We start from the raw sequence: 25,154 nt of genomic DNA on the forward strand, positions 1-25,154 counted from the left end.
GAGTCGCGCGGCTGTGGGTGACTATGATCAGCGGTGGAATGCCACGAGATTAACCGCAGCTCTCCCCATTCCTGTGACCACGGACGCAACGCCATTCTGGGACCGAGAAACCTCCTCCCCCAAGAGAAAAAGGCAAGACAGCCGCCGGGACAAGGTCTTGCCCTAGGCCGGGGAAAAAGATGTTGGTGACCGTCACGGGCTGGCTATCCGGCATTCGACTTCCTTATTTATCGTCGCCCTAGGGAGCGGCTCCGCCTAAAAGCTGTCCAGAGTTGTCCACGCAGCACCGGTCTGGTATGAGCATCATACCGGCTCTGAAACATAGCGCAACCCTATCGGAGATCTCTACACGCTCATGATAAGCTCAGCCCAGATTTTCTCGCCCGGCACGCCCATCCCCTTACCGCGATTGTTCATCTCTACCCGTGTCAGCCTGTCACCAATCATCAAGTGCCGCGATCGCCAGTGAGCAGGGCCGAGCGACAGGCCCCGCAGGCTCGGCTCGCACAAGTCTGCTACGTGGGATGTGATCCTCCCCCAGCCTTACTGGCGAAGATGATCTACGGTGTCTCGAGACGACCCATGTCGGGACGACTGTGATTGTAGTTTGGCGCTGGGCTGGTGCCTGCCATGGCAGGCTCGTGAATGTTGGCGCTGCGGCTTGTGGCCCCACGACGCGGTCCACATCCTCGTCTACCTCCCTTAATATATGTACTACGGTCGAGATCGAGTGAATGACATCCTCCCACCCCATCAGGTGCCTATTGTTTGTTTTCTGTAAATTCCTATTTAAGACTTCCTTCCTCTGCCGGACCTCTTGTCCGGCGTCCACAGGTTTCTGGAAACCTTCGCCTTCACCACACAGCTCCTTTTCTATTCTGCCTGCTCTAGCTTTGTCACCATGGTTTCCTCTTCCTTCGTGGGTTCCCTGGTCTCCAGGGCAGTTTTCTTAATGTCTAGTCATATCACCAACCGCGCAGACTCGGCGACATACGCCTCCCATACCGTCGACGGGTTGAAGGCTCTACAGTTATGGTATAACCGCCAGACAGGTCTGTGGGACACTACCGGGTGGTGGAATAGCGCCAATTGCTTGACTATGCTGGCCGATTTTGCGCTCGTGGACCCCGAAGCCTCCGAGGCTCTGAATATCCCCGAGATCATACAGAACACCGTGAGTATACATTTGCATCGCGCCGGCTATCTCTCCACCGCTCCTGTTCGGGGTCTTGGGTCGGCGCCAGCGGGCTGGTGGCTCAGGGTCCCGAACTCCCCGAAGCATGCACGGCGTCCCGCGGCTAGGGCCACTCCTTTAACACCTGGCGCGCGCGTATATAGGCAGTGGCTGACAGGAGAAATTACAGTACGTCAGGGCGCAGGAGACGCCAGTGCAGGCGACAAAGATACTATCAGCGGCGGGGCTTCCCTTCTCTACATACACCCGATCGCAGAAAGGCTCGGGGGTTATCAAAAGGGGTTTCGACAACTTCCTTAACGACTACTACGACGACGAAGGCTGGTGGGCGCTGGCCTTGATCCACAGTCACGACCTGGGTGTCCGGGGTCTCGGGGACCAGCAGTATCTCCAAGAGGCTGTCGACATTTTCGAAGACATGAAGAAAGGCAATTCGACCTGCGGAGGTATTTACTGGAGCAAGGTGACTCCGTACACCAACGCCATCGCGAACGAGCTCTACCTCGCCGTCGCGGCGTCTCTCGCGAACCGGATACCGTCGAGGAAGGACTATTTCCTCGATATTGCCAAAACTCAGTGGAACTGGTTCAAGAACAGCGGAATGATAAACAAGGACAACCTAATCAACGATGGGCTCACGGACGCCTGCAAAAACAACGGCATGCAAACGTGGACCTACAACCAGGGAGTCATCCTCGGCGCACTAGTGGAGCTTTCTACGGCTACGGGCGACCGCTCCTTACTCGACGTGGCCAAGACCATCGCTTCGGCCGCCATCACCAGGCTGTCTAGGGATGGCATCTTGTACGAAGGTTGCGAACCGAACTGCGGAAGCGATGGCGCGCAATTCAAGGGAATCTTTATGCGCAACCTGCACTACCTGCAGAAGGCAGCTCCCATGGACGCCGTCAAGAACTTCATCCTCACAAATGCTGACACAATATGGGCTAAGAACCGCAACGAGCGGAACCAACTGGGCGTCACCTGGCCAGGTCCCTTCTCGCCTGCTAATGCGGGCACGCAAAGTTCGGCCCTCGACACGCTAGTTGCTGCGGCGGCAGTAGCTTGATGCTACTATCCCATCCTTTTCTCTCTTGTTTCTTTCCTTCCTCTGCACCATCATCATACCCTGGGGTATATGCGGGCTTGGGCGTTGGGGTATTGAGCATAGATGCGCTGGCTATTGCTCGTGATCTAGTCACCTATGCGTAGCAGCGCCACGGGCGAATGCGGTTCGTTTCCTAGCAGTTTAACCACGTACCTAGTTAGCGTTATTGATAATTCTAAGACACCCCAAACTACAAACGTCGGTATGGGACTGTGGTAACCCTGAGCGACAGAGCCACCGACTGTCTAACCTTGTGAGACGTGTTGCATGGGACCGGTGCTGGCGCGTGCTGCTGGGTCAGGGTTTGCTTGTTGGAGGTTGATCACCGCCGTCATGCCTCGTGTCCTTGGCGCGCGATGATCGACATCGATCTTGGGGAAACCCCATCTCAGCCGGCCAAAAGCACCGAAACAGGGGTCCGACGTCGAGAAATATCCCGTAGACAAGCAGGTCTGTAGAGTAGGCACAGGAACGTCCGACTAGGTCTAGTTAGAGATCGGCGGTACGTTATGCCTCGGGTTGGGCAAAAGAAGAACACACGGTTATGTCAGGCGGCTAAACTTCTCTTCACTCTGCCCCTTTTCCATTCACGAAGCTACGCAAGAGCTCATGGCCATGACATGCGGCCACCCAAATGGCATCCGAATTCCGTGTCGGTACGCGCTTTTAAAGCCGAGCGACGCATCTACGCATCTGCTCACATTCCACATTGCGTCCTGGAGCATGTTGCCAAGGTAACCGCCGGCATTCTGAACATCGGCAGCCTGCAGTCGCTCTAGATGAAACGTTATCGTCGCTACAGCCTAGAGCCAGGGAGGGGGTAGACATGCCTTATTGCAAAGATGACTTTACCCGCGCTGGCTTATATTAGGTACCTGGCCGGCCTCGACGAGTTGGGCGTGGTTATTTACGCGAGGCGTCGAGAGGTAGGTAGGATTGCCCGGAGGAGCGTCTCTCGAAAGTGACGCGTCTCTACGCTCGCTCATATAATATAGACTACATAGGGAGTGGCCAGAGTCTGGAGAGAGAAGGGTAACGTAAGAGCGACCTAGGTTAGGGCATGTCATGGTGCAACACTATGTTTTTACCCATATTGTAATCAGCTCCAGACCCCTTACCACGGTGATATTTATAGTACCACGATGTGCTTATCGTTGCCACATTTCCCAGTGATATTTCAACATTAAGACGCCAGTTCCAGAGAACGAGGACGTGACGCATGCCCAGGAGCTCGCAGGAAAGAAAGGGGGTGCTGCTTCCGAAGCCGAAATGATTCCCCGTGTGTTAGTTGTACAACTACAAGATGAACTCATGCGAACAAACTCTAGGCGATTCTAAGGGCATACGCCTCATTGAGGGAGTAGAAGTTGTCCTGACTAGGGGGAGTGAATGCGTTTGCTGGAATTCCTGCTCCTTGGGTCTCTTTAGACCTTTGTGGGTCTCCATCATCACCGGCTTGGTGGACCAGTTAGTAGTATATCACGTAGCTCAGTGAAGGAGCTACGTGCGCGAGAGCGCGCGCGAGGAGCTATCTCACGAGTAACGGGAGAAGGAGCAAAAGGAGGAGAAAAGGTCTTAGATCTATCTAAGAACTAGCTAAAGGAATGGAAGCAACGGGAGCGTATATATAGGAGCTCCTGTAGCTGAGGTTAGCAGCGAGGAGGAGCAACCTAAGGTGCAACCTCTACGTGACATAGTATTAGTATGAGCAGCAGCAGTATCGTTTAACCGCAGGCGGTGGGGGGCCTAATTGGTTATCCCGGAACCTCTCGAGGGGTAGTAGGGTCTGTCATGCGGAGACGGTAATTAGAGAACTGACGACAACCCTACCTCACATCTCTTCACGCCAGATATCACTAGAAATTCGTAAATGGCGTACGCTACTGCTACGTCTCCCTTTCAGACACTGCGCTTCTCTCCTCTCGAGGGTAGTCTATTGCCAGTCGTAGACAGTCTTACTCTTAGGTCGAATGCCTTTACGTCGTACCCTGGATACTTCTGCACGCTTACTGCTTAGAGGACGAGAAGGTGACTTCGTTTGCGGCATGTATAGAGACCTGGAGTTGCGGGCCTCCATATCTGATTTGAAAAACTGGTAAGTGGTTTCGAAGCAAACTGCGGCTATACGGAGGAATCAAGTCAGCAGGGCTTCGATTAAGGACGGAGGAAGGAGGGCATGGACCGAGGATACCTTTAGTATAGAGAATCTGCGGTACTCTCAAACGACAGGTAGGCAGCTAGGAAAGGTAAGGAGAGCCGGCTCCTCCCGTTGTAATTATCGTTCTCGTCTGGGTAGTTCTTGGGCTATAGTTAACGCATAGGCTTCTATCGGAATAGGTTCGATATTTCGGAAGTCGAACCCCAGGGAGGGGATAGTACCAAGTCGTTACTAGGCTGATGTGGAGGGATAGAAATGCGGTGAAGTACGAGCAATTCGACGCGCAAAGGCACGAAGAGGAGCGACGGATCCTTATAGCAAAAGCAGATGAAAATGGAACCCATACCGTAGTACCTGATGAGACCTGGTTTCCTGATTCCAATGTCATAAATCTTGTGAGCGGAGAGCCACTCTCGAGAGTGCGAAAAATTCAAAAATCTATTCGGTTAGTATTATAGATGATGTGAAATATAAAAGGAATGGGGGAGGGGTGGGTGGGAGGCATGGGGAGATTTCGAGTTATATTTATAGGAGGGAGCTCGGGTATCCGGATTCTAGCCTCGGAGCGTATTAGGCCAGCTATTCGGATTATCGAGAAGCGACGCCGGGGATTCAGTTTTGCTAAGAGGGACGTATTCCTTCAATTGGCGGAACTTGATTTTCAACCTCAAGTGCTTGTGCCCTCGGCGCCCATAGCTAGTCTCATAAGTGTTAGCCTAATCGACAATACCAGGGGTCATGCCTAAGTCACAAGGTTATAACGGTCTCTGAATGGAAATGTAAAGCGTGGTAGTCGATGAATTCTTTTTTTATAGCTGGATGACGGATCGATGTCGGATCTCTAATAAACACGCTGGGAACCCCCTTGGGGCTGGAGGCCTGCCCGGTATTCTGACGAATTCGAATCTAGTAGCTGGCTATGATACCAAGGAACTGTTTTGTGAACGATGGCTCGGTATTGAAGGTCTTGATGACAGGTAGGCCTCGGAACCCGACACGGTTCGTCGGGGAGTCCGTTCGACATGGTAAGTATACTGCAGAATATGCTTCACTTATTTTAGGCTATGGAAATCGATGAGCAATTAGATATCTAGACCACTTATTTAACATTCGGGCACGCAATATGCCTAGGTTCCTCTATCCCCAAGTACCCCCGCCTCCGCCGGAGCGCCCAACTTTCCGCTGGGCACTTAGTCTCCAGTCGTCCTCAGACGCATACTTGTTGTACAAGGGTAGGATTCTCTCGGCCTTTCTGCGCTTGCTGAGCTTGTCTGTGGGGGCAACCTTGAAAAAGGTCGGGGCGGCCGATACAAGCCATTTCGGTTCAATACTCGTCGTACAATGCATATATTCCTTCGTGGTGAGAACCAGCGTATCGTATATCACCCATTCAGCTTGCTTTCCGAACAAGGCTGAGCTTGGATGCAGGTAAACTGGAGTGCCTTCGACCAGCGTCTTGTATCCTTCCTGAGGGTCCTTCCTCGCCGAGTTTCGGAAGAATCCTGAACATAGGGCCTGCCTGACCTTCTGCGTATCTCGGCCACAAGACGTGATAGGATGTCGGTAACGCTGCATAATCTTCACAAGCTGATCGCGGACATCCTTTGCGCGTTTCATCGACCGCGCCTGTATGAAGTTTTCGAAACACCATGGCGCCGAATACCCGCTCTGCTTCCAAGCGTTGTAAACGTTGAGAAGGGTAAGATGATCTCCGTGTGGGTCGTGAAACTTGGCTTTCTTCTGATCGGCTTGCGTTTGCTTTTCCTTAGGCCGATAAAAGATGTTGGGAAAGTTCAACATCGCAACGATACTAAGCACTTCGTCGGAGCAACCCATATCGACCGCTCCGATCAGAACTTTTGCTAAGGCAGGTTCCATCGGGAAGTCAGCCATTTTGCGGCCGAGGCGTGTTAATAAACCCTCGTCATCTAGAGCCGATAAGGCGTACAGCTCCTCCAAAGCCGTCAACATCGTATTGGTAGGAGGCGGGTCCATGAAATCAAAATGAAGGAGGTCGTTTATGCCCATGGCTTTCAACATGAGAATGGTATTCGCTAAATTCTGGCGCTGAATCTCTGGGATGGTGGTCGGTAGCATTTCGGACTGGAATGCGGCTTCGGTATATAACCTAAAACATTTGCCCGGGCCGGTTCGCCCGGCACGGCCGGCACGTTGGTTCGCTTGGGCCTGGGAGATGGGTGTGACGACTAAGGAATCCATTCCCAACTTCGGGTCGTAGGCATTCTGTTTAACGAAGCCAGGGTCGACGACGTAATAGATATGATCAATGGTGATAGAGGTCTCCGCGATGTTCGTAGCTATCACAACCTTCCTGCTGCCAGGAGGCGCGGGGTCAAAAATCCTACTTTGCATCTCGCTAGGGAGCGCTGAGTATACCGGTAAAATGATCAGCTCCGGGACGCTTGGGCCTAAGGCTTTCATTCGCTCGTATAATATTTCTGCGGCGGTGTCGATCTCCTCCGAGCCAGTGAGGAAAACTAATATGTCTCCAGGAGGCTCTGTAAGGTGAATCTGCATGACCGTTACCAAGGCGGCGTCGAGGTAGTCGGATTCAGGCTCTCTGCTATACAGTATCTCTACGGGGAATGTGCGGCCTGGGATGGTAAAGATGGGGCACTCGTTGAAGTATGCCGAGAACTTATCGGCGTCCAGAGTAGCGGACGTAACGATGACCTTGAGGTCAGACCGTCGTTTTAATGCCTTCTTAAGGAGTGCGAAGAGAACGTCAGTCGCGATAGTGCGCTCGTGGGCTTCGTCTAACATGATTACCGAGTACCTCTTCAGGTCGGGATCGAGCAAGATCTCACGCTCCAGCATACCGTCCGTCATGTACTTGATCTTGGTAGCCGGGCTCGTACAGTCCTCAAAGCGTATGGTATAACCGACTTCTTGGCCTAGCTGACAACCGACTTCCTCAGCCACGCGCTTTGCAACCGACATAGCGGCCACTCGACGTGGTTGCGTGCAACCTATCATCCCGCTATTCGTGAAGCCGGCTTCGGCGAGGTATTGCGTGACCTGGGTCGTTTTACCGGATCCGGTCTCCCCAACGACGATGAGGATTTGATTCTCCTTGACGGCCTTGATGAGCTGGTTCCTGAAGGCAAAGACGGGGAGACTTTCCCTCTGCTGCTTGATCGACATCGTAGTTCGCTTGCCGAATGATTGGTCTTTGGGTGCCACAACACGCCTCCATTCGGGAACAATGTCGGGCTTTTGGGAGATTGATTTTGCGGCGCGTAGGTCACTAGCAAATTTTCTGCTGTCTGGGTCGGCCATGGGGTCGTGCCACTGAGACGAAAGGTCCACCTTAGATTGCTCTTCAGTAGTTTCGGTCTCCTGCTGACGCAACTCCTTCCGCTCTTTTGCTAACGCCGTCCCGGACATGGCTGCGCGATTCAATGATCCGTCTGGGGCCTTCACAACTCGAATGGGTGATAATTCCAATGATTGTTTCGTTTGGCCTGCTAAGAACGGCGGCTCTTCTTCTCGAACTTCAATGTCGACTTCTTCTTCCAGCTCCATCTCGCCTTCCCCCCTAAGAGTAGCATTGTAATCCTCCTCTAGGTCGGGATAATCCGAGGCTTTCGCCACTCCAGAAGCGATGAGCTGCCGGATCTCCCAGCGCTCCGGCGACGTCATTCTCTTCTTATGCTGCCTCGGGGCACCGCGATAGTTCGACAGAGAGGCTAGATTGTCGTCGTTGCGCGAAGCTGCGCCGTTTCGACTGCCAAGGCTCTCCATATTCGCACCCGATTGTATCCGGGCCTGAGGCGTCATATCCATGCCGGTTTCTTGGTCGACGTCTTTCATGGAAAGTCCTATTCGCTTTGGCTCAATATTGATGACTTTGACCTTGACATTCTGGCCCACTGAGAGGAGATCCGAGGGATGGTTGACTCTCTGGCCCTGGACTAGATTTGAGATATGGGCCATTCCGTCCACCTTGCCCCTAACGCCATGTAAATTGACAAACGCGCCGAATTCCTTAATGCCTGTAACCTGACCATCATAGATCTTGTATAGCACCGGTGAGTCGTCAAGCTCGAGTTGGGGAGCCTGTCGAAACATACTGCCGCCGTCGTCGTCGTCGTCGTCATTATCGCGCTTGCGCTTCTTCTCTCTTCGATTACCACGGTATGACTGGTACTCGTCGTGCTCATCGTCTCGAATTCGGGATTCGGGATGGCGTTTCCGGTAATCGCTTTCGCGGCCGTAGTCCCAGTCCCGGTCTCTGCGGCTTTGATCTCGAGATTTTGCATCCCCTCCACGTCTCGAATCGAAACCATCCTCGCTTTCGAGACCACGGGTCCGTTTCCTGGACAATCTCTCCGCGCGTTCGTCTCTATTTTTATTCTCTAGGCCTTCTAGAAGCGCCAGCGTCTCGTCTATAGCATCCCTATCTCCGCCTTCGCGGGCGATCTCCCGGTCCGGGATGCTCAGACCTTTGAAGAGCGTCTCCTTTTCTTCGAGGGACCGAGCTGGCTCGTTCTCCTCCTTTTCGGCCCCTTTGCTGGCCTTTAATTTAGGGTGCATGGTTCGGACCAGGCGATCAATACTCTTAATCAGACTCTCAGGCCAGCTCGCACCGCCCAACTCGGCCAACTTATCCTTGAACTCGGAAACCCCAGTACATTCCAGGCGTTTGGCAATGATGAACTCGGCTAGAGTCTTTTCGGACACGCCTAAATGGTTATGGAGCTCGGAGGTGACCTTGGACACAAGGGAGAGGAGCTCGAGCTCCGCGAAGTCGTCGTCCATGGTGTCGATTCGAGGGCCACAGAGGATGTTTACGCGAGGTGTAGGAGAAAGAGAGACGGTTCAGATCTCATATTGCGGCGACATTCATGGAGGGAGAGTCGGTTATGGACCCATACACTTCGTCGTCTCGGTATGACTCTTTTCTTGGTGACGCATTCGGACCTTGACTGCTTAACCGAGGAGGCAGAGCGGTGGAAAACAACAATCTGAGGTTCGACGGTAGGCGCCTCAGGTACCTGAGGTACTTTATTGAACTTACGTATACAAGTTTATATACGTCTTAGTCATGATTACAAAAGCTAAGCCACGTACGGATAAGTACTGCTTAAATTATATTAAAAGCATATATTGAATTAAAAGATTATTATTATTATTATTAATATTAATTAAGTTTATAATAAAAATAATTATACAATTTATATAAAATAATATATATTTATAATAATACCTTAAAGTATTGTAATTATTTTTTATTTATATTATTTATAATATATATAGTAATATTATATATATATATATAATACTATATATACGCCAGATACCTAACATAGATACCCGGGTACCGGAATGTACCTGTCTACTTGGGTAGGCTCCTACGCACCGATGGGATTGGGTGCCCGGCTATAAAACGGACAGGAGGCACCTACCTATTACTACACGGTACTACGCGTATACCTGTCGCTCTGCGACCTTGTGATGGTCACAGCCTAGCACCAGCCTTAGGACTGGGGCATGATTTATCTACCTACCTATGTAGGTAGACCTTGCCACGCGCATTGTCATCCCTCATCCCTCATCGAAATGCTGTCTGCCTGCTGCTACCTACTTCACACATATACAATAAGCAACCGTCATTCTGCCACTCTCAACCCTCAACCCAGAGATCATCTTATGCGATAACAGCACCTCTTCTTTTGATTAAGTTCCTCCCAGGTCCCCCCCAACGAGAGACCCGTCGCTATGTGCACTCCGGATCTCTTCCTCGGCTTCCTCGCCATTCTCTTCCCTCCCCTGCCCGGTACGTCATCCTCGTCCCATTGCCCTCTCCTAGCCCTCCACGCCTGCCCACATGATCTGCCGCCATTTGTCTACTTACTCTCGGATCAACCTATCTCTTCACGACCTTGGATTCCTCTGCGCTGTGCGATTTGATGGTCTCTGCGCTAACAACGGCGTAAAACGTGCTATGTATATAGTCTGGGTCAAGCGCGGCCTCTGCTCCGCCGACTCGATCATCAACATCCTACTCTGCGTTCTCGGCTACGTAAGTGCTTATACACATGTTGCCTTTCACCATCCGCGACGCGGTCGCTATCGCTGCTATTCTCTAACACCCATTGGCCTGGCTTGCTGTGCAGATCCCCGGTCTCCTCCACTCCTGGTACATAATCGCCAAGTACACCGACCCAGCCGACTACGAGCCCCTCTCGCGGGATCGCGAGAGTGGCAGCATAACCTACGTCTACGTGCACCAGCCATCCCCGCAACCGCAGCCCGACCATCGTCCACAGCCCAAGCCTACCTCGCAGCCGAACTACGGCGCCACCACCACTTTTGCTGCCTCCAGCAACACCGGCAACGCCGCCTCGTCCTCTTCCACCGGCCCCGCGAACGGCGAGGGCAGTCATGATGGTTCCGGCAGGCCCCCGCCCACTTACGCTGAGGCTGTAAAGGGCGACAACAAGATACAAACCCACGACTAGGCGCCGTAAAGCCGCTCTGTTGCTACCGCACTACCGTTCCGGCGTCAGCAACAACCATCTTTGGGTACTACTAGGTTTCGTCCAAATCGAAACTGGCACTTTGCAAGGCTCATGCCACTAGGTGCCTATGTAACTGATAATCGCGAAGGGGTTGGCGGAGAGAATCCGTTCCGGGATATTTCTCTTAGGTGTATATTTTTATATTTTGGTAGGACCAAATCAATCCCGCTTGGGCGCAGATACCCATCGGTTATTATCAGTGGTTTCGCTCACAACTCAACAAATACGAAACTGGTTGATGTTTCGGGCTTATCCTGTCTCCTATTAGGTGGTCGTTGTAGTTAAGTCACCACACCTGCTACGTCCATACGTCTCTATCCTCATCGCACTCGGTATCCCCACTACTCTGTATCCTGCCACCCTGACTCCTCTTCGCCCTGCCGTGGTATATGCAGATGCCAGTGCCTCCCGACTTGTGCTTCTTGCTGGCCGGACACATAGGACTACTGGGTAGGTGCTCCGGCATTTCGGATTCGAGCTCGCGGGGCGCCCTAGCCTCGTAGTAGGGAGCCGCCCCCGGCACCTCCCACCACTCCCTACCGGAGCCCCGCGCGCCTCCCTCTTTTCGTTCTCTCCTCGTCGAGTTTTCCTGTCCACCGGTTTCTCCCCGCTCATCTAGCCCAGGTTGGGATCTCGGCTCCCGGCTTCCGCTACCGCTTCTACTATTCCTATGGCACGGAGGCACCGAGATATCGAAGAAGAAGGACCGCGGCTGCCCCGCGTAGCACCCACTCTCGCGCAGCGGAGGCGTCTGGATTCGTGTGGCCTCCTAACATCCGTGATGCCGCCCCTCCGCAGTTAGCACCCGGAAGGTGATGACGAGCGCCGAGGGCTAGGGAACAGAAATTTAGAGACGTGAGTTGGGAATTCTGCGACTTACTCCGGCGAGGAACTGCGTGGAGGTCGAGTGGCACGGGTCGGCGAGCCAGAAACACTCTTAATCAGTTATTCGCTCGGCGGCTTGCCGAGTCGGCATGTCTCGAAAGGTGAGCGAGAGGGGATGGGGGGGAGAAAGGGAGGTTATGATCGGGATACGGAACACATACCAAAAGCGGAAGCAGGACTGCTGACGGGCGTCCGACCGCGTAGCACGTCGCGCAAGGAGCTCGAGGCGCTAGTCTCGGACCGGGCCCACGACGCCTGGCGGTGCCAGGGGCTGAAACCGAAAAATCGGCGCGGGCGCGGGCGCGGGCTCTGGGTTTCCTCGCTCACCAGAAGCAGCGCCGCCACACGGCCCGCTAGAGGGGCTGCCGCCGCCATCACTGTCGGAATCGTCGCCGTCGCTCCGCCATTCGGATTCGAAGTGCGGCTCTTTCGTAGGCATCGCTTTCGGTGCTTCCCGGCTGGGTTACCAGCCGCCGCGTGGCTGTCCAACAGGGAACCATTCTCAGGCACGTCGTCGCCATCGTTGTTTGCGCGGGAGTCGTCGGTTCTCTGCAAGTGCTCGCATGATTATTATTCCCTATTAGTATTCTACTCAAAGTACTCTAAGCGACGGCTCTATGGTAATCCCAAGATAACGCTTCTATCGGGGACTTTAAACGCACTGGTTTACGACGCTTTTGGAAGAGCCTTGCCATGAGAAATTTCTTGGACTTTACGCTTTGGATGGCCGACGACAGACTTAGACGGGAGGAGAGGAAATATTTCGATGGACACGTTCGGGAGTTTGTAGGAGTTGCAAGGACCGTCGCAGAATCTAGGTCTCTCGTCTCTAGGGTTTGCGGCAATCCTCTAAAGAGCTCACTAGGTTTCTCAGTTCCGGGGCATCCACTATCGCCGCCGCCGCCGTGATAATCCAGAGACGGCCGTTGCAACGACTGAACGTGCGCCTCTTCGGTCAGGTAGGGACTAAGCAATAGTGGCGACTGTTGCTTGCGGCTCGGTGAAAACGAGGTCCCACCACCCTCGCTACTTGTGCTGCGGCGGTTGAGCGTTCGTCTCTGTAGCAGCGGAACATGAAGGGAGTGTCCTGGATCGCCCAACGTATCTTTGCCAGAGCCGCTCTTGCCAGAACGCCTTCTCCACTTGAAGTATTTAGTGGCCTTCGTGGGGCCTTCCTCGGGCATCTCGCGTTCTGCCCAGTAGCCTGCTGGGAACCAAACCCATTCGTGGCCCTCTTTGGCGGGCCGCGGCGGGTCTATAGACTTATTGGGGGGTGCTAAAGTGCTAGAGATAAGGCCTCTCGTGTTGCGCATGGTACCGACTGCGTATAATATGGGATATGAGGTTTTTATTGATTTTGTCGATGAAGGTGGCTGCTTGTTGACCGCTCCGTCCAAATCGAAGATGTCGTGAGGTCGTTATCGACTGGCTGCACTCTTGGGGCTTGACCATTCTGACGAGGTGCTGATATCTTCAGAGCCACCTCCCATCGACAGAGGTAAATACGCTTGTAAGTATGGTGGCAAAAGAATACTGGTAGCAGATCCTTGGGTTTCTGTTGTGGCTTGAGGTTAGGTGGTGCGTGAATGTGACAAGAGGCCCGTTGCAGACATAGGAGGGATTGTATAAAGGAATGCAAGGAGTCGTTGATGTTGCCGATGCCGGCATGTCCTAGAAAGGTCACGAAAGAGAAGCCAAGGATGCCTCCTCGCGATTTACTTTGTAATCCCCAAGAGCAGCAACTAGGATAGTGTCTAGCCTGACTGCCCCCAGATAGGTACCTACATAGTGTAGAAAATCCATAGCGTGCCTACGTCTTCTGAGTTACTTGCAGATTGAAGGCAGGCTGGGCCAACTCGGTCTCACCAACCGAATATGTCCACCTCGACTGATGCAGACTAAAGGCTAGAATTATCATGCACTTTCCTCCTGTTGCGTAAAACGTAGACGCCTACATTTACGACTTTGCGTATGGAGACTTATATAGTCTGGTTCAACTTCTACGTGACACCTCTGTAAAATGAAATTCGCAGACGAGACCGGAGGAGGGACTGGGTAGGTAGCGAAGGAGCTTAGTGTGCCATGAAGGACAGGATATTTTCTGGAGAAGTTGTGATGCATTTCCTTATAGGGAACTGGGAGCCCGCCATAGTTTGGGGTTGGCCCCTACGTATATTGTACATTATTCTACATTTCATATCTGCACCGCAGTATCTGTGTCCTGCCTATGTCTTCGCTCGTGTATGTGCGAATGGCCTTTGTGATGGCGTCTTCCTTGCGCCCCTTTTAGAACGGGCGGCGATTGAGGAGCCGGTTCTAGTTCCGAGGGGTCGTATAGGGGCTCTTCGTGTCCCTCCTCGTTCCAAGCACCAGACAATTCATGCTGAGGAGGGTCCACCTTATCTTCCTCGCCGAGCACCCTCTTCAATTTACGCTCAGATTGTAAGGCTTGCGCCCTGATAGCATCCGTTCTCGCCTTACGCTTAGCTCCGGTAAGATTAAGGTGGAGGAGTTGAGTATTGATTCGGTCCTCGACCAACTCCTTGACGTGGAAGGCTAGGCTTTGGCTACGAAAAACGCCGGAGTATCGGTAGGTAAGCCAGAGGTAGAGGGTTATTGTCTTGTGGAGGGCTTCGAGTTCTCGCAAGTGCTCGGCTTTGGTGATGTCCAAATCTTCGGCAGAAAGGTCGAGAACCTCCAATGAGATCTCTGGGATATCGAGAAGATCGCCTCCTCCCATATTGGAAACGCATCTTGCGAAGGCTTGCAGTACTTGTGCGCCGTTTCTCTCCCTTAGGGACACCGGGGCGTTCAAAAAGACGCACCGGTCGTAAACCGACATGGGATAGGGTTGGATTAAGTCGGCAACTGCTAGCACCTCCCCCAAGAAGCACATGTGAAACCTGGGAGACATTTGGGCGAGATCTCGAAGACGGGACACAACATAGCTGAAGGGCGTATTGGGAGGGAAATATGAGTGGAATCGCTCTATCATAGAAGGCGGTGGTTGTATGCCGGCTGTTTTGAGGGGTTCCGCTTCGCGATCAAATGCTCTCTGGAGAATGCCTAGATCGGCGTCTTCCAGGGCCGTCACTAGCCCGGGTGGCCTAGATTTGGACTCCACGGTGCCTTTTTTATTGTCAGAACCTGATCCTGCCCGAGATTCAATGTCTTGGCGAGCTGTTTTGTAACGGCCAGCCCTGCCTCCGATCTGCTTGAGCTCCGAGGTCGTCATGATTCGATAGCCAGTTCTCGTACGTTTGTGTGTTTGCTCAAAGACAACTCGCCTTATCTCTAGGTTAAGACCCATACCGATGGCATCGCTGGCAACGAGAAAATCATAACCGCTCTTGGGGTCATTGAAGTATGCAGCCTGCTGGGCGCGTGTTTCGGGGGGCAATGATCCGTAGACCATAGCACATCGGCGCCCGGTCTCCTTTTCTATCTCCTTTTTCAACGCGTGTATGCCGACCCTCGAAAACGTGATCACGGCATCGCCCTTTTGCAGGTTCCGGAGATCCCCATTTAGGCTTCTATCCATTGTCTGCAGCGGACTGAGCCTCTCGTACTCATGGACGATACACTTGTCGCCTATAGTAGCGCAAAGAGACTTTATCAAGTCTACGGCGCGTGTTTCGCCACAGAGGTGAACCTCCTTGGCCTGAACACCGAGGAACGCTTGAGTCCAAGCCCAGCCTCTTTCGGAGTCGCCGATCATTTGGATCTCGTCGATAACGGCAACATCCACCGGCAAATTGAGAGGGGTCATCTCGACCGTGCAGCTGCGGAAAAAATTATCCTCGTCCTCTGGAATGCGCTGTTCTTCGCCGGTGATCAAAGCACACTTCTTGCCCTTGGCCGTGAACCGCGTGTAGACCTCGTGTGCTAATAACCGGAGCGGACCTGCGTATATGCCAGATCTGGCTGCTTCTAGCGCCTTGAGGGCATTATAAGTCTTCCCCGAGTTCGTTGGACCAACATGGATATGAATCGTGCGCTGTAAAGCCCTGGTCGCGGGGAACCATTCCCACGGATACCGGGAGTCGGCGATCTCCCGCTGGGTATCGGCAATATTTTTCGGAAATCTCGAGCGCATCAGGAAGGTTTGAAACCCGTATGTTAACTCGGCGATGAGCCCATAAATATCCTCTTCGACGAAAGCACCACGTAACTTCGCAAAGAGGGGATTTTCGTTCTTCGATATGGCGTGATGTTCGCTAGCGAGGTCGCAAGCTTTCTCAATTAAATTCCTGAATAATTTGACCTCCCGGTTGAAGTCAAACTGCGTCTCGACACCGAATGCCATGTAATCCTCTTTCCTAGCATCCCAACCCCTTGATCCGCTCATCAATTGATCGTATTTGTTGAGGGAAAGCTGACGGAAGACGCCATACGCCTTGGTCGCCTCTGTCCTGTGTCTTTCTTTGCTCGTGCCGGTGGTGTCGGCCGAACCTTGCAAACGGGAGGCGAGGTCAGAGGTGATCCTTTCGAACCCAGCGCTGCTGAAGGTCTTGGGCGCATTGGACTGGCGGGACTTCTGTATATTGTGAGTAATGGGTATGGGAGAAGCTGGGGTGCCCCACCTTACGAGCCCTGAGGCTAGATGTTGAGAAGGCATTTCGACGGCATGCAAAAGCTGTACAGCTTGAACTAGCCGGTCTCGCTCTGAGAAAGGCCCGCATTGGATAGGTAGGAGACGAGGGAGTCTGGATGCATGTTAGTTCTGATCCCCTCTTGTGAAGGTAAAGGTTTGTTGGACTTGGAGATCACTTTGGCCTGCAATAAAAATTCCTTATCGATAACATTGTATTTTCGCCGCTTGCTTGCTTACGTCGAGCATCCGAAGGCAGGCATTAGAGACCTGAGACCCTCAGGAGGCTACTATAGGGGGAGGGGGGGTCGATTGATAGTATGTCTATAATACTAACACAGTATAAGCATAACCTTTTAATAATATAATATTAATAAGTCCTTTCGCAAAGGATAAATTTATTATAACAGAAAAAATTATATAGGTTTTATTATAATTTAACATAAGTATTATAATATAATTATTATAATAAGATAAGTATTTATATTTTAATATTATATAAAAAGTATATTCTATCTTTTTTAAAAAAAAGTTACTGAATTTATATAATATTTATATTCTATTTATATTTCATTTTAAGTTTAATTTACTTTAGTATAACTACGAACATATTTTTAGCTATAGTAATCTTTTTAGGAAATGGTAATACTCCTAGAGGGGATGCCTGGCTGTTTGCCTGAGGCATCTTCTAATGTGAAGTATAGGAAGCAGGTACCTACGTCACGTACCTAAGCCAACGTTTATGCTTCGACTCCCTCCTACGTTTCCTTCTCCCTAATCCTATCAACTCCCGCTTCTCACATTTCTTTCTTCCGTACCGATATCAAGAGCGACGAGCATTTTTCCTACCGACACGTCCCGGCACTCTGTAAACCAAGTAGATTCGCTCTAGCTAGTCACGATGGCATCTTCCTCAGCATCTCAAACTCCACTTCTCTAGTGCGTCTTGGTCTATCTCAATCCATTCGGGAGACCAATGAATTGGCATCGCTGACAACTGCAGTTCGTGCATCGCACATCATACTACCATCCTGTCTGAATGCACCACCTCAGCTTCGTCGCAGACGTCGTCTCTCGCCTCGCTCATCCTGCCTAAGATCAGTCACGACTCCCCGCAGAAGCTCACATACACACATGGCTCGCACTACATCCACTACATATCCGAGGCACCGTCTGCGCACCCTGATAACCGGTCTGCAGGCGGATTGACCTTCCTTGTGATCGCAGAGTCGTCGCTGGGGCGGCGCGTGCCATTTGGGTTCCTGTTCGAGATCCGCAAGCGTTTTTTCGATGAGCATCCCGCCGAGACTGCCGACTTCGCCGATATCCCCAATTACGGCGCCGCCAGCTTTAATGCCGAACTCCGAAACGTAATGGTTGAGTTCGGCACCACGAGCGGCGGTCGCGACGATGCCATCTCCAATGTCCAACGCGAGATCGACGACGTGCGCGGCATCATGACCCGCAACATTGAAGGCCTACTCGAGCGCGGCGAGCGCATAGACCTCCTCGTCGACAAAACAGACCGTCTGGGCGGTAGCGCGCGCGAATTTAGGGTTCGGAGTCGCGGCCTGAAGCGGCAGATGTGGTGGAAGAACGTCAAACTGATGGCACTGCTCGCGCTAGTACTGCTCTTGATCGTTGTCGCAATCGTGATTGCGGCCCGGAATGCCATGGGTTGAGGATGGTCGTCTTGGTTCCCCAACACTCGAGGGACGGCAAAAAGCGAGCCCGTATTCACGCTGGGTGGTTGTATTAATTTGAGGGGCGTTCAGAACAAGCTGATAAGGAGAACAGCAACTTGGTACTGTTTATTTCCTTTGGCGTTGATACCCAAGTTTAGTGAGGTCGATACCGGAAATATATATATATATATATATTATGCTTTTGTGTCCTGTGTATATACATGCAACTTTGCACTCCAACCCTTGAGAAAGTGCTCTACAAACTAGCACCGAATTTCAGTAGTGCCGTAGACTGGTTGCTAACCTTGCCGTCCCTTCCTACTGCAAGCGTGGTCGAGCCTTGAGTACTTAATTGCGGCCTCTCCACAGAACCCGCCGGGCTCGCTCGCTGGCTTGGGGTGCGCTCACCAACCCGTGAAAATAAGTGCCCATCTTCATAACATAGCCGGCGTAGCCCCATTTGTTCTCCTATATGGATCGTAATAGATGTAGCCGTGGGCTACGGGGCTCGTAGCTATCGTAGCGGCATGAGGTACTAACAGCGACCTTCGGAGCCTTTCGGTGAAGAACACGGGGTGTAGACACGATGTGTCTCTCACCGCTGCCTGGGGTGTCGTACAAGCGGCCGGCGTAGCGACGAGAGGAGCCGGCCGCGACGCGTAGCCAGGAGGTGGCAAGAAGCGAAATGCCGGGGTCGATGTCGGTACTTGCACCGGCATTGGAGGCAACGTCAATAGCGGGACGAAGGGTTAAAAAAACGAGGCATCAAATACGCGCTACCGGAGATTGTGATGTTTAGGAGCCTTGGACAACCTAGAATTGAGAATCGTCTTGTTGCCTTGACTGGGTGGGAGTATAGCAGCAAGTCTAGCCGGATTGTGGTGGAATTTGAAGCAGGTAAGATGGAAGCCTACCTACAGGTATGTACTGCGAGGTAGGCAATGTATCTCCATTACCATGTGCGCTGGTAGGTATATGTACTTGATGCAACCTCTAAACCGAGGTTGTGAATCGTGTGGGGAAGAGCAGGGGCAATCACCAAGACCCAAATACTCGGGAATCCAGCTCGAGTCGGCTCTCCTGTTCCACCGTGTTTTCCTTCCGCTTAAGGGCAGGGAATCGAGCCAACCCATACCAGAATAAGTTTTATTGACTACTTGACCAATTTAAGGCCCATTCTAGTTTTGGGGTTATATCATACCCGGCATTTCCAGATCCAACGTGAATGTGCATATGGATTGAGCCTTGGGCATGAGGTCTGCCCCACAGAAGTGTCTAGGAAAGGGACGCCGGGCACATAGACGTATGTCGGAGAAGTGAAGGTAGGGGAGGGGGACGAAGAAGGCGTCTATATACGGGTGAATATCAATCAAACGCTTAACAAAGATATCCTCCGACGTCTAGGGCACCTTGACACAAGTCTTTCCCCGGCTCCCCACCATATGCTCGAGTGCCACACTTTGGACGATACAAGGTGATGGTGATGAAGTCCAGTGCTATCTATTCGTCTATCGATTCGTTATAACCCTATCGAGCCTTCTTTCCCTTCCGCTGAGATGTTTTATTTTCTTCCTCTTTCCCTTTCCTTATGGTGCTTACTAACGCATCGATCTCCCGAGCTTGTTCTGTGTCCTTCTCCTCTTGGTCCTTTCGTTCCTGCGCCTTCTTCTCTGAGGCTCTCAGGGCGGCATGTTCTTTCTCAGTCTTCATGATAAGCATGTCGCTAGCCTCCCACAATTTCTTTGCTATTTCTTCACTCTTTACGTCTGTCCTGGCGAAGTCGACCTCTATGCATTCTTTGATAAGCTTACCACCCGCGCCCCTCTGCAGCTCGGGCTCCATGGCGGCGTAGAGAATAGATTGGGCCCCCATTTCCGAGCTCTTCAGGAAAATCCAGGATAGCACATATGTGAATAAGTAGACCGCGAGACCCAAAAGGGAACCACGTGTCATCCAGCGACGCGTCCCCGGTGTTCTTGAGAAGCCAGGATCGACGAATATAACGCGGGCGTTCATGGGCAGTTGGTCTGGCCTTTTATAGGCGTTGAGATGTTTCTGGAAGGCCCGACCAAATATCATCAACGCCAACTTGCTTCTAGCGTAGGCCGCTCCAGGCGTCCACGCCGTCTTCGGTAGCTCATCGTTGACCGGAGGGGAGGAGATGTAAGACGAACACGTGGGAAGAATGATTCGCACGTCACGATCGAAGGGCTGGGCACGGAGTGCTGGACTTAATATACCCAAGAGGTGGAAGTTGGCCAGGTAATTAACCATCCACATTTCTTCAATCCCTTCGCACGTTTCAACGCGCTCCTTCCCGGGAGGTGTCACCGTAACGGCGCACAGAATGATCATATCTAGTCGCCGAGGGGGTGCGTTGTCGATCCATTTCGTGGCGAACTGGCGGATGCTGAGCAAGGAGGAAAGGTCGACATGTTCCGCATATATCATTTGGTTCTTCGTCTGCTCGCGCAACTCTCCGATATAGTCGGCTAGGAACGGATTGGACGGCGGAAGGTGGGTTAGAAGGACGATTTGTGCTCCCCGTTGGGCCAATGCTCGAGCTGTGGCAGCGCCTATGCCTGATGTTCCGCCGGTAATCATAACAACTCGCCCATGCATGTTGCGTTCGGCTAAGCAGGTAGCTCCGCTACAATATCCCTTCAAGAGGTATATAATTCCGGCAGCGGCTCCAATTTCGAATAATGTCCACGGGTCGCGTGCCCAACTGGGTAGCCACTTGGGAGGGCCATTTGTGACGAGGTCGTATAGAAAGGGAAGAGGCATAATGCCTAGAGCGCAAGAAGCGGCGGGGATGAGGGAGAGGAAGCTGCGGTGCACAGCTTAAACGAAATAACGAAATAAGAGCTTCAACGTCCGGGTGGAATATTGTAGGTACGTAGACAAGCTGCCTTTCGAGATGAGACTAAGCTGTGCTTAGTAAAGCTATTTAAGTCATGGCCGAGGTTCTACGTTATTATGATATCATACAGGGAGATAAATTAAAATATATAATTATTACTTTACTATACTAGTACATATATTAATTATAAATTAGATATTTAAATTTTTAAAAAAGATTATCATATATAAAATCATAATATTTAATTTAAAAAAAATAATAGGAATCTTTATTTAATACTTATTTTTAATAAATACTTATTTACTAGTTTTTATTTTAAATAAAGACTAGTTGTTTAATTAATGTAGGTATAAGAAGGAGGGCCATCGGTAGCTGATTGGCGCCCTGAAGCCCCGCTAGGAACCGGGTCCCTACATACTCATAGTTCCGCCTCTTTGCCCAATCAAATGCATTCTCGCCGTCTCCTTGGCCGGCTTTTTACCTGCTTTGCTTTACGATTGACAGATTGCAATGCGTTCATCAACAATCAACAATTGGGTCTTGCAATCCCCTGCACTTCCAGTACAACACAACGCATTACACACGACGTCGACAAAACCCCCTTGACGGCCGCTCGTGGCCATTCGCTGGGCCCTCCGCGCGTAGTCAACCTCCAACCACGTTATGCCGGTCCCTGAACAACCTTAGGGATTCCAATACCCGCCCACGCATATGAACTTACCTACGAAATACACGTCCATCAGGCAAGCAAGCAAGAAACTAACTGATCGATCAGCCAACCGGGCACATTATATTGAACTCTTCTCCCGCCTTTACATTCACCCGGAACCAGTGTGATACTACGTATATTCATACATAACGGGCGCTTGCCTCCCGGCTAAGAGCCAACATGGGGGTGTCTGTAATTCAAGAACAACACGACAGTAAGAGCTTCCCATCTCACGAGGCTACCTGAGCCGCTTTCAGGCTGCTAATCTGTGTTACGTCACTAACGATGCCCTCCTGTATGCATATAGTTTTCATAAACACCGTTAAACGCATCACCGCTGGCGATGTGAGTCGTGACCGTCTTCTCCGTGATGCGCCTCCAGTCTGCCGTACTGATACGGGGCCCTTGCGTGTAGTGGAAAATTTTGGTTGTCGATGCCGATTCTAAGAAACTAATTGACAATGTCGCCAAAGAAGATGACATCCTCAATCACAATGTTGCGAGTACGTCTCGGGTGCGTCCTGTCTCGGACACAGTGGCTGAAAGAAGTGCTGCAGATATCGAACGCATCGAGGACCGGAGGGAGATCAATCAGACCATGGACGCTATATATATTTTATCACCCCGGCCGCACATCGTAGACTGCCTCATGGCCGATCTTGAACGACGAAGATACCGGAAGAGCTTCCTGGTTTGGACCACGGTACTCGACCCTCAGTTGAGGAGGCGGATAGACGGCTTTGGACCAGCAAAGCAGCAATTGGCGGGGTTTGAAACCCTCTCTATCGACTTTTTCCCCCGCGAATCGAACCTCGTCACTTTCAGGGATCCATGGAGCTTCCCAATCCTATACCACCCAGCTTGCAATGGACTTATAAGAAAGCACATGCAAGACTTGGCTCAGAAGGTTTGCGCCGATCAGTGCTGTGAGAACCGCCTGACTAGTGACCACGTGCTGACGCTCGAGAACGACAGATCACCAATCTTTGCATCACCCTTGGTGAGCACCCCAAGGTTCGTTACTACCGACCCAAAAACCCAATACACGAGGCTAGTGTGCTATCCTCGCATCTCGCCCGGTTCGTCTCGGAGGAGTTGGACGAATATGCGCAATTCAACCCTAGCTTCCCGCCGCAGAGTTCCCGGCCGCAAGGTGTCCTCATAGTGACGGATAGATCGATGGATTTGATGGCACCACTGCTCCACGAGTTTACATATCAAGCAATGGCACACGACCTACTTCCGATCCAGGACGGAAACAAGACGACATTCCATATGACGGTAAACGAGGGATCGCCTGATGCTGAAGAGAAGGATATGGAGCTCACCGACAAAGACAAGGTATGGGTAGACAATCGGCATAGGCACATGAAGGATACCATCGATAAGTTGATGGGAGACTTCCAGAAGTTCCTCGATGAGAACCCACATTTTACCAATGCAAACAGCGACACCACTAGCCTGAATGCAATCAAGGATATGATGGCGGGCCTACCGCAGTTCCAAGAGATGAAGGAAGCCTACTCGCTGCACCTCACCATGGCGCAAGAGTGTATGAATATCTTCCAACACCATAAGCTGGCCGACATGTCATCCATAGAACAAGACATGGCGACTGGCCTCGACGAAGACAACAGAAAACCGAAGAATGTGCTAGATACAGTTGTCCGGCTGTTGGACGATGATGCTGTGGCCCAGTCGGACCGCCTCCGCCTCATCATCATGTACCTCCTCTATCGGGGGGGAGTCATCCTCGAAGATATCAAGAGGCTCCTTGCCCATGCGTCCTTGCCACCCCAGGATGCCGAGATTATCGCCAGTCTAGAATTGCTTGGTGGCCGCACAACTCAAGGCCTCAAGGATCCTCGCAGGGAAAATCCTCCCCTCTTCCCCGTCGATACCAAGACTACTATTTCCGAGGATAGTTACATGTCTCGATTCAACCCCGCCGTTAAGCATATGTTGGAGCATCTGTGTAGAGGAACTTTGGATCAAACATCGTTTCCCTACGTCAAGCCACCGCTCGACCCCAATGAGGATGCCCTCATAGGGCAAGGCTCCCTTCGAGCAGCGAAACCTAGTTGGGCTGGGGCCGGTAGGCGCGTCGTAGATAACCGACAGCGCATCATTGTCTTCATGGCTGGCGGGGCGACCTTCTCGGAATCGCGCGCATGCTACGAAGTTAGTGCGTCGATGAACCGAGACGTCTTCCTGGCGACTAGTCATATGCTCTCCCCACAGTTGTTCGTACGACAGGTGGGCGACTTGAGCGTGGACAAGAGACGTCTCGATATCCCTATGGAGAGACCTCCCCCAACAGCGCCAGCGCACCTCTTCGAGCGGCCTACTCCACCTGCGACCGCCCCGCCGGCGCTGTCAGGTGGGCCACGCCCGCCACCGGGCGCACCTCAAGGGCTACCAGGACGGGTACCACCGCCGGGCGGCTTGCCCAGTGGGCCAAGAGTAGGTGGCGGCCAATCTCACACCCCACCCGCGCAAGCGATGAGCACCATGTCGCTTCATAGCTCCAAACCGTCCAATGCAAGCGACATATCTACCGGAGGCAAGCCGCATAAGCTGGAGAAGGAAAAGAAGAAACGCAATATTTTCGGGATCAAGAAGAAGGACGACATGCGCTAGATAATTTGGACGCGAGTGCCTCCAAGTGATTAGGCATGGCGTTTGAGGGAAGGGGGAGAGAGAGCCTGGCTCCTTTTGCGGCTCGGCTCCTTCGAAGTAGAGCTGTTTTGGGTCGTGTTATGTTGATTCGTTCCATGCATAATAGAAGGGATATGCTCTGCATGCCGGGGAGTAAGGAGGGGAAAGAGGCGAGGCATATGTCACGGAAAGATCCTATAAATAAACAAACCCATCCTAATTATCTATGCATGTTGCTGGGCATACGCCAAAGTCCATTTTCGAAGAGCTTCTAAGTGTACTCGGGAACACTAGCTACCTAGGTAGGCAGTCCTAACTAGAGGGGAGATCGGAACAGTGACCGGGATGGAACTAGGCCAGCCTCCTTGTAGTTTCTTAAACCCCCGTCTTTTCTGGATGTCGGGGGTGTTCCGTGTTGGGGGTTAGAGGATAGAAGCTAGAGGTTGGCGGAGAGAACTTAGCATTACAGTAATACGGCACCCCGCTGCTCACCCACTTTCTACATCCTATCTCTATTTTCGCACCTGTCGACCATCATATCCTCGCGGAGGAAGCTGAGGCCGAGCCGTGCATATCTCTGATCGTACTCATCGGGAAAGCAACCACACGTACGAATAGCGAAGTGACGTTGACGGTGTGGGGAGTAAGCCAGCAAGCGGCTGACGGGCATCTTTGCTCCTTTCGCCCAAGGTCGACCGTGGGTAAGTGGATGGATGTCTAAAGACAAGGGCCAATAAGCTCTGCCACACCAGCGGGA

General features: G+C 52.0%; 9 protein-coding genes across 9 annotated transcripts; 5 read left to right on the forward strand and 4 right to left on the reverse strand.

Annotated features, from left to right (window-relative positions):
• Positions 1 to 952: 952 nt before the first annotated feature.
• Positions 953 to 2,264, forward strand: GGS23DRAFT_602233 (glycoside hydrolase family 76 protein; the record flags this gene model as incomplete). Its single annotated transcript, XM_051519301.1, has 2 exons — positions 953 to 1,174; positions 1,365 to 2,264. 2 exons carry the CDS (start codon positions 953 to 955, stop codon positions 2,262 to 2,264), a joined length of 1,122 nt encoding a protein of 373 aa, XP_051377162.1.
• Positions 2,265 to 5,491: 3,227 nt separating this feature from the next.
• On the reverse strand, positions 5,492 to 9,463 carry GGS23DRAFT_545636 (ATP-dependent RNA helicase DHX8). The gene has a single exon (XM_051514987.1). It carries the CDS (start codon positions 9,241 to 9,243, stop codon positions 5,599 to 5,601), a length of 3,645 nt encoding a protein of 1,214 aa, XP_051377163.1. The 5' UTR covers positions 9,244 to 9,463; the 3' UTR covers positions 5,492 to 5,598.
• A 555-nt stretch (positions 9,464 to 10,018) lies between these two features.
• Positions 10,019 to 11,108, forward strand: GGS23DRAFT_31529 (uncharacterized protein). Its single transcript, XM_051512833.1, has 3 exons — positions 10,019 to 10,261; positions 10,440 to 10,507; positions 10,602 to 11,108. Exons 1-3 carry the CDS (start codon positions 10,204 to 10,206, stop codon positions 10,944 to 10,946), a joined length of 471 nt encoding a protein of 156 aa, XP_051377164.1. The 5' UTR covers positions 10,019 to 10,203; the 3' UTR covers positions 10,947 to 11,108.
• GGS23DRAFT_545650 (uncharacterized protein) lies at positions 10,602 to 13,780 on the reverse strand. The gene is made up of 4 exons (XM_051514988.1): positions 12,554 to 13,780; positions 12,054 to 12,440; positions 11,887 to 11,925; positions 10,602 to 11,775 (listed from the first exon to the last, which is right to left on the reverse strand). Exons 1-4 carry the CDS (start codon positions 13,202 to 13,204, stop codon positions 11,305 to 11,307), a joined length of 1,548 nt encoding a protein of 515 aa, XP_051377165.1. The 5' UTR covers positions 13,205 to 13,780; the 3' UTR covers positions 10,602 to 11,304.
• Positions 13,781 to 13,863: 83 nt separating this feature from the next.
• Positions 13,864 to 16,795, reverse strand: GGS23DRAFT_545654 (P-loop containing nucleoside triphosphate hydrolase protein). Its single transcript, XM_051514989.1, has 2 exons — positions 16,475 to 16,795; positions 13,864 to 16,428 (listed from the first exon to the last, which is right to left on the reverse strand). The coding sequence occupies exons 1-2, from the start codon at positions 16,571 to 16,573 to the stop codon at positions 14,086 to 14,088; spliced, it is 2,442 nt and encodes an 813-aa protein (XP_051377166.1). The 5' UTR covers positions 16,574 to 16,795; the 3' UTR covers positions 13,864 to 14,085.
• A 384-nt stretch (positions 16,796 to 17,179) lies between these two features.
• On the forward strand, positions 17,180 to 18,383 carry GGS23DRAFT_31733 (synaptobrevin). Its single transcript, XM_051512854.1, has 2 exons — positions 17,180 to 17,421; positions 17,486 to 18,383. The coding sequence occupies exons 1-2, from the start codon at positions 17,384 to 17,386 to the stop codon at positions 18,162 to 18,164; spliced, it is 717 nt and encodes a 238-aa protein (XP_051377167.1). The 5' UTR covers positions 17,180 to 17,383; the 3' UTR covers positions 18,165 to 18,383.
• A 799-nt stretch (positions 18,384 to 19,182) lies between these two features.
• Positions 19,183 to 21,161, reverse strand: GGS23DRAFT_545657 (short chain dehydrogenase/ reductase). The gene has a single exon (XM_051514990.1). The coding sequence runs from the start codon at positions 20,952 to 20,954 to the stop codon at positions 19,695 to 19,697; it is 1,260 nt and encodes a 419-aa protein (XP_051377168.1). The 5' UTR covers positions 20,955 to 21,161; the 3' UTR covers positions 19,183 to 19,694.
• A 224-nt stretch (positions 21,162 to 21,385) lies between these two features.
• GGS23DRAFT_545658 (uncharacterized protein) lies at positions 21,386 to 22,319 on the forward strand. The gene is made up of 3 exons (XM_051514991.1): positions 21,386 to 21,953; positions 22,047 to 22,084; positions 22,213 to 22,319. Exon 1 carries the CDS (start codon positions 21,477 to 21,479, stop codon positions 21,705 to 21,707), a length of 231 nt encoding a protein of 76 aa, XP_051377169.1. The 5' UTR covers positions 21,386 to 21,476; the 3' UTR covers positions 21,708 to 21,953; positions 22,047 to 22,084; positions 22,213 to 22,319.
• On the forward strand, positions 21,814 to 24,394 carry GGS23DRAFT_31752 (Sec1-like protein). The gene is made up of 5 exons (XM_051512858.1): positions 21,814 to 21,953; positions 22,047 to 22,084; positions 22,155 to 22,242; positions 22,297 to 22,646; positions 22,715 to 24,394. The coding sequence occupies exons 1-5, from the start codon at positions 21,920 to 21,922 to the stop codon at positions 24,377 to 24,379; spliced, it is 2,175 nt and encodes a 724-aa protein (XP_051377170.1). The 5' UTR covers positions 21,814 to 21,919; the 3' UTR covers positions 24,380 to 24,394.
• The last annotated feature ends 760 nt before the right edge of the window (positions 24,395 to 25,154 follow it).

The sequence above is a fragment of the Durotheca rogersii genome (genome assembly GCF_024521655.1).
Source record: "Durotheca rogersii strain YMJ 92031201 chromosome Unknown GGS23scaffold_1, whole genome shotgun sequence".
NCBI classification, from domain to species: domain Eukaryota; kingdom Fungi; phylum Ascomycota; class Sordariomycetes; order Xylariales; family Xylariaceae; genus Durotheca; species Durotheca rogersii.